This window comes from Montipora foliosa, chromosome 1 (assembly GCF_036669935.1).
Source record: "Montipora foliosa isolate CH-2021 chromosome 1, ASM3666993v2, whole genome shotgun sequence".
Classification (NCBI taxonomy): domain Eukaryota; kingdom Metazoa; phylum Cnidaria; class Anthozoa; order Scleractinia; family Acroporidae; genus Montipora; species Montipora foliosa.
Window position 1 is genome coordinate 32,623,157 of NC_090869.1, and position 7,500 is coordinate 32,630,656.

At 38.6% G+C, this 7,500-nt stretch overlaps 1 protein-coding gene across 1 annotated transcript in view; it reads right to left on the bottom strand.

Moving 5' to 3' along the window:
* The window catches only part of LOC137977082 (uncharacterized), a 39,417-nt gene that overhangs the window by 11,891 nt on the left and 20,026 nt on the right, over window positions 1–7,500 (bottom strand). The window contains exons 2-3 of the mRNA XM_068824373.1: window positions 1,585–1,805; window positions 989–1,082 (exon numbers count right to left, since the gene is read on the bottom strand). Of these exons, the coding sequence (XP_068680474.1) occupies window positions 989–1,082; window positions 1,585–1,805 (315 nt within the window). The remainder of the gene's footprint in view (window positions 1–988; window positions 1,083–1,584; window positions 1,806–7,500) is intronic.

Here is a 7,500-nt window from a genome sequence, read left to right on the forward strand (position 1 = left end):
GAAAACTAGCAAGTGGCCGTCCTCGTGGAAAAGGGCCCACGTGACGCCCCTCCCTAAGGGCAAGCAGGACTTCAGAGGAGTTAATATCACGCCTGTAATTGCACGCGCGTTCGAGAAATCTGTGTATAACATCCATGCACGAGATATTGTCAAACAACATCTGAGTTCAACACAGTTTGCTTAAACGACAGGGGAGTTGCACTGATGCGCTCTTGAGTATGCAGCACACCATCTACAGCTATTTAGACGAGCAAGACTGCAAAGCCGTCCGAGTATTTGCAATGGATTTTAGTAAAGCATTTGACTGTGTTAATCATGAACTCCTGTCATCTCAGCTTAGGCAGTTGCCATTGAATCCCCTTATTGTGAACTGGTATTTAAGCTTTCTCGATAAACGCCAGCAGCGAGTAGTTTATAACGGTTTTGAGGGACAGTGTCGTGAGGTAAATAGGGGTACCACACAAGGTAGTGTCAGTGGGCCATATCTTTTTAACGCGTTTATTAATGACTTAGAAATCAATCTAGAAGATCGCCCAGCCTTGTTTAAATATGCTGATGATTCTACAATTATTGTCCCTTTTTGGGGAAACGGCCAGTGTCGCACTGACTTGATGGATCAGTTTCTTAGCTGGTCCAGCCGTAATCGCATGACATGCAATCCAACAAAATGCAAGGAGATTATTTTCCGTAAGAAAGGTTTCAGCCGGATGCTCCAAAATTTTATGGAAAATGTGTGGGATCATTTAGCACTTTTGCCACCCAATAATTCATCAGGTTTTGATGGCTAATAACCCGCTCGTTATCCGAACTAAAACAACTAAGTTTTCATGCCGCGGCAGTGGATGGAGTCACTTCTTGAGCCAACAGGTTAAACAGTTCTCATCTTAACAGTCACAGCAATCTCAGCTCAAGCTTTTGACTTTCACGAGAATTTTTACCAATCAACTATGTTCTCACATTAGTTACTTTCTCCTAAAAAGCGACTCACGTTGCGACTCACGCTTTTCTTTGTAACCAGTATGGCAATGAGTGCTATCCGTATACTTCCTTCCCTTTTCATGAGAAATATCGACACATTTCACCTGAAAGCATAAAAAAAATTATGTGTTTTGAAAGGTCCTCGGTTAGTATTTGCGCGTTTTGGGGTAAAAATTCAAAGGTGCAATCGGCAATTCAAACACTCAATTTAGCTGTTCCAATCTTCAATTCAACAATTCAAAAATTCAATTCGGTAATATTAAACAATTCAATTCAATTAGGCCAAAGGCCGTTAGCTTTAATCAATGTTTAGGATTCTTTCTGTATTGGTAAAGCAATGGCCTGTGACTTGTGACGCCAACTCAACTGCCGAATTGAATGTTTGAAGAGTCGAATTGAAAGTCTGAGTTGTCGAATTGAAAGTTTGAATGGTGTGTTTGATTTTTGATACTAAAAAAAACGCACCTTATTTACATCCCCGAGCTGCAGCCTGTGTGGCTCAGTTAATCAGTTCTCAGTCAATTACATCCGCCTATGACAGGATACCTTGATCCTTCCCTTTCGTTCAATTAAATGAATAAACTTTACGTTATTATTTCAACTGACCTTTATTGAGCCATAGTAGTTGGTTCCTTTCATCGCTTTAAAATCACTGGGTTCCATTTGCCGTGTTATGTTGCTCAGTTCACAGACGCGTTTGTTCGATTTACCAGTAGCGGGATGGACGTTGAATGACTCGCACGTCTTGGTATCGATGCATTTCACCTGGCATTCAAACTCGTCACCAACAAAATCTGAACTTATGTTATGACCAACCAAAGCGTGATCTAAGGAAATAAGGAAAGACTTAGTCTCTTAAGTATGCTGTCTATTATGAGTTCTCGTCTTTTTTTTTCCTTGTAATTTTCCTCATTGCTTGGGATACTTTGAGGCTATTACCATATAACTTGATACTTGACATTGAATTTTTTTTTAACTTTGCATGGTTGTTCCCTTCATTCTAGCCAATCGAAATAAGCAACATAAAGTTGATCCCTTACTCTAAGATTAGAGGCCCTTTGGTGTTCCTAGATATGTCGGAAAGAGGGAGGGACTTCAACCAACCGCTTCGAATTCCTTTGTTGAGAATGCTTTAAAACTTCAAATGTATTTTGGTGTGAATCACCGCAAGAACAAACTGTCGGGATACTTTAAAACAACACTGACAAGTACATAACAACCAAGGATTCGAATCATTTCCATGGAAACCAAGATAGTTCATACTTTTAAAGTGCCCTTTTCATTTTTTACCGAAAAGTTTATAGGTTTCTGGCAGATTAGTTTGTGTAACCAAAAAACAGGGGAAATACTCATTGGAATTTAGACAGTAAAGCCCCGTCTACACGAACAATTTTTAAGTGACAATTTTATGTGGCAAATATATTTGATTGTGTAGATAGCACAACAAATGATTGTTGGCAAGTCACAGTTAAGTGAGTCAGGAATTCCTTTTGGACAGCAGAGATAAAGCTGAAGAAAGGTGAGGTTGCCTCTAATGGCGCTAACCAAGAGACACGAATTTGCTACCTTTTATGTGACGAGTCGTCTACACGAGCAATTTTTCGTATGTGAGAACTTTTATTTATAACATAAAAGCTAAAGCCCCGTTTACATGAGCAATTTTTTGTGACAATTTTTGAGTGACAACTTTTATTTGCTAGTGTAGACGAGGAAATTTGGCCAATTTTATGCGACGACTGTATTTGCTGTGAGGCTGGCGCGTTTACTTAGCTTTTATGTGACAAGTAGTGTCAAATAGGAAAAATTGCTCGTGTAGACAACTCATGATACAAAATGTGGCAAGTTTGAGCCACCTTAGTCCAAACGCCATTGGCGAACGACCAGGTGACCTCGCCTTGTTTCTGCTTTTTCTCTGCTGTCCAAAGGCATTGCTGATCCACTTAACGATTATTTGGTGTGCTATCCACACGATCAGAGATATTGTCACATATTTTAAAAAAATACTGATGATGCGTATAGCGATTGATCATGCGCCAAAATAAAACAAACAGGTTTGACAAGTCGAAACTGGATTCACTCATTCATTTCCGGTTGGATGAGTAAGTCGAAGGAAGTCGAAGCGGTTGGTAGAGGTCACTTCCTCTTCTCGACTTATCTACGAAGATAAGTAAAGAAAAAGGCCATTTCCGAGTTCACGTCTGCCTCCTCTTCAGAGCGAGTCTAAGTGCGAAGTTTTTGTGATGGCAATTAGTTCTACTTTACATATGAATAAAAATTAATTTTCATGAGAAAAACGTTGCACTTAGACTCGCTTTGAAGAGGAGGCTGACATGAACTCGGAAATGGCCTATTGCAGGTATTTTCTACATCAACGAGCTCGTTCGCATTGAGAAAAGGGCGATCTCAATCATTATGCCCGGCACGAGCTATAATAATAATAATAATAATAATAATAATAATAATAATAATAATAATAATAATAATAATAATAATAATAATAATCATAATAATGGCAATAACAATAATAAAAATAAGAATAAGAAGAAGAATGAAAATGAGAATAAGAATGAGAATGAGAATGAGAATGAGAATGAGAATGAGAATGAGAATAATAATAATAATAATAATAATAATAATAATAATAATAATAATAATAGATTGTAGAAAACTAAACAAGAGGGAATGACCCAACGGACCTTTGGCCATTGCTTATGGCTTGCTCCTTTGGTTTAAACGCGGTATAACATCTGCCAGAGGGTAAACTTACGCCATGAGATAATAATAATAATAATAATAATAATAATAATAATAATAATAATAATAATAATAATAATAATAATAATCACGGGTGAGAAAGAAACCAGATATTTGCTGCAGAAGAGCCAAACGTGGATCCTATTTACAGAATGTGGAAATTGTAAAACAATTTCCACATTTTCTCCCTCTGGAAAGCGTATTCAAAAACGATTATATCGTAATTAGAAATTTACTGTAAGAAAGGACAACGGAAAAAGAACTTGATATATTGTTAGAACGTTACACGCAAGAAAAGGATATAAGAAAGCTGACACCTATAACATTAACTTAGCCTAGTGTGATACCCTGCAAAGTTATAACATGTAACTCATCGAACAACTTAATATAAAAATGTCCATAATAATAAGTAGAAGTTTATATAGCGCCTTCATCCAATGTCCAAAGGCGCTTTTCAACAATAGAAATCAAAATCAAAATCAATAAACGCTAATTTAAACGAAATGCTAGTAAAAGCTACATAAAAGAAAAAAAAACCTGTCAATAATAACTATACTAGTATTGAACAAATAAGTCTTAAGCTTAGATTTAAACACATTCACGTCAGGGCTCAACTTAATAATCTAGTGGTAAGTTATCAGGAGCGCATCAGTAGGAGCTTGCCTCCCCCATACAAGCCCTATGAGTCAACCTTTGCCCGTATATTTCTATTTTTAGAACGCCACGAGTTGTTCGGCACTGCATGCGCTGTTTCAAATAGCCAATCAGAATCAGTAAAAATAGAATATACGGGCAAAGGTTGACTCAAGGATATAGTGCACATTGAGGCTCCTACTCATGGGTTCCTGAAATTATTCCATAATTTAGGAGCTACAACGGAAAAAGCTCTACCACCATAACCACCATAACTCTTAAGACTGTACCGAGGGACATTTAAAAGATAATTATCAGATGATCGAAACCTGCGAGCAGGAATGTAACGCTCAAGCATATCACAGATATACAGGGGAGCTAAACTGTTGAGAGCTTTATAAGTTAGGAGCAATATCTTTTAAACTATGTGCTTCTCAATTGGTAGCCAATGAAGCTTACGTAACACTGACGTAACTGGGTCGTATTTACGACCACCAATAACCAACCAAGCAGCACAATTCTGAACCATCTGCAACCTCTTAATTGGGTAGCAGGGGAGGCCAATAAGTAGCGAATTACAGTGGTCCAACTAACAAGTGAAAAACGCTGCTGAGTAGAGTCTTAATATTCGCTTGCGACAAATATCTAACAACCTACTAAGCCACTGTCAATCTGGATTTCGATCGTTACACAGTACCCTTACTGCCCTGGTTGATGCTGCAAACAGCTGGTCGGTTAACATTGAGAATGGCCTTGTCAACGGTGTAGTTTTCATCGATCTTAAAAGGCCTTCGACACCATTGATCACAATATTCTCTTACGGAAGCTCCGTATATATGGTGTTGGTACAATCAGTATTAAGTGGTTTGAATCTTATCTTTTCCGCCGAAGTCAGAGATGTAGTCTTGCTGGCCAGTTGTCTAATGCTGCACCGGTTTCTTGTGGCATCCGACAGGGTAGCAACCTAGGACCACTCTTATTCCTATAGTTTACATTAACGATCTGCCAAATTGCCTTAGGTTGACCTCCCCAAGGATGTTTGCTGATGATACTAACATAACCTTTGCTGCCAGCACATTGACTGATCTTGAGAACGGTTTAAATTCAGAGTTAAGAAGTCTTAATATATGGCTCATTTCCAACAAACTGAGCTTAAATGTTGCGAAGACCAAATTCATGGTTATTGGGTCAAACCCACGTTTAAGTTCATTCTCAGACAATCAGGTAAACGTTGACATTGATGCTAAATTAATCACTAAAGTTAAAAAAGCTAAATCACTAGGCGTGATAAATTGACAAACACCTCTCGTGGTCTAGCCATATAGGTGATCTTAAGACCATACATCTCATAGCGCACTGCCCTCCAAATCTATCAAGCGTTGATCTTACCCCACTTTGATTTATGTAGCTCCGTTTGGGGTGATTGCAACTTAACCTTAAGTGATAAACTTCAAAAGCTTCAAAATAGGGCTGCCAGGGCGATTACCATGTCCAATTACGACACAACACCAATTTCCTTTTAAATCTGTTAAATTGGGATGATATAACTACTCGCCGACAAAAGCTTAAAGCTATATTAATGTTTAAAACAATCAATGGACTCACCCCAGCGTACCCCCAGAATTCATTCAGTACCCGCGGTACGCAATACAACTTAAGAAACGTAGAGGCTAAACTTGAGTTGCCTTTGCCGCGCATAAAGTATGGCAAGCGTGCTTTTCGTTATAGTGGAGCACTGTTATGGAAAAGTTTGCCCATCAGCTTGCGAAAATCAGACTCCCTAGAATACTTTAAAAGAGAAATTAACCAACTATACAGTAGGTGCCGGTCGGGCTCCCACACGGCAATCTTGTAAAACAGTGTACATTATAGTTGTAATGAAACTTTTTATTGTAATATATACTGAAGATTTTACCGTGTATCAATAAATAAAGTAAGTAAGTAAATATCTCTTATTTCTAGGAATAGTCTTAATATGAAAAAAAGCAGATTTACAAATTGCAGCGACGTGAGACTGAAGTGTCATGTCATTGAAGACGTTTCCCTAATTTCTCGCGGATGAAGTAGGTACCACACGCTCGTCGCCCACAAGTAAAAGATCAGGCTGTGGGTGAGATCGGTGTCGCGCTCCAATGACTAGCACTTCTATTTTACTATTATTAAGCTTAAGCTTATTAGATTGCATCCACTTATTTATATCCCTAATGCAGGAAACAGCAGAAAGTTTGTCAACGTATGAAGAGCATGCGTGGGATGGCCGAGGTGGACAGACGTGTGTTTCGGTGAAGCGTAGCTTTTGCCTCCACACAACCGGAAAAATGAAGTCAAATCGGAAAAATGACAAGAAATAGACGGAGACAACGAAGTCAGTTAAGAAGCGCCTCGAGTGAGGGAAATTCTCCCGATGCAAAGCGACTAAATTCGACTGAAAGAAACGCTTCGTGTTCTAGTGCTCAGACTCAGTTGACTCCGATGTCTGAGAACACAGGTACTGCAGATTATTCTTACGATAAGCCGAGTAAAGGCGAAATATGGAAAATTCTAAAAGCAATTCAGACGCATGTCGCTAGAATTCTAAACGAAAACCAGGAGATAAGAAAAGATATCGACGAGCTGAAAGCCTCCCTGCAGTTCAATGAGAAGAATGTTGCAGAAATCAAGAAAGGAAATGATAGTCTCGTGCTGAAGACGAATGATCTGGAAAATAAGCTTGCAACAGCCGAAAAAACCATCCACGATTTGGAACGACAAGTTGAAAACCTTGAATTCGATCATGATCCTCTCAAACAATACACAAGAAAATTAAACGTCGAGGTTCATGGAATACCATAATGCGAAGGTGAGAACCTGAGAGAAATTGTTATAAAGGTAGGGCAAAAGATTTCGGTTGATGTATCTGACAACGACATCGACATTGTGCACAGATTGTACAGGAAACCTCCTGCCAATAAGCCTATTATTGTGAGATTCACTTTTCATAAAAAGAAAAGAGAATTTTATCGGAGCAGGCTTAACTTAAAGAATGAAGGGGTAGTTTCTAAGGAAACTGTGGTGCTGCATCGCTGGGAAAGTAGTATACAAAAATTTTTGGTTTTATCAACGGAGTTGATAATGTAAATTGGCCACCGTACAGAA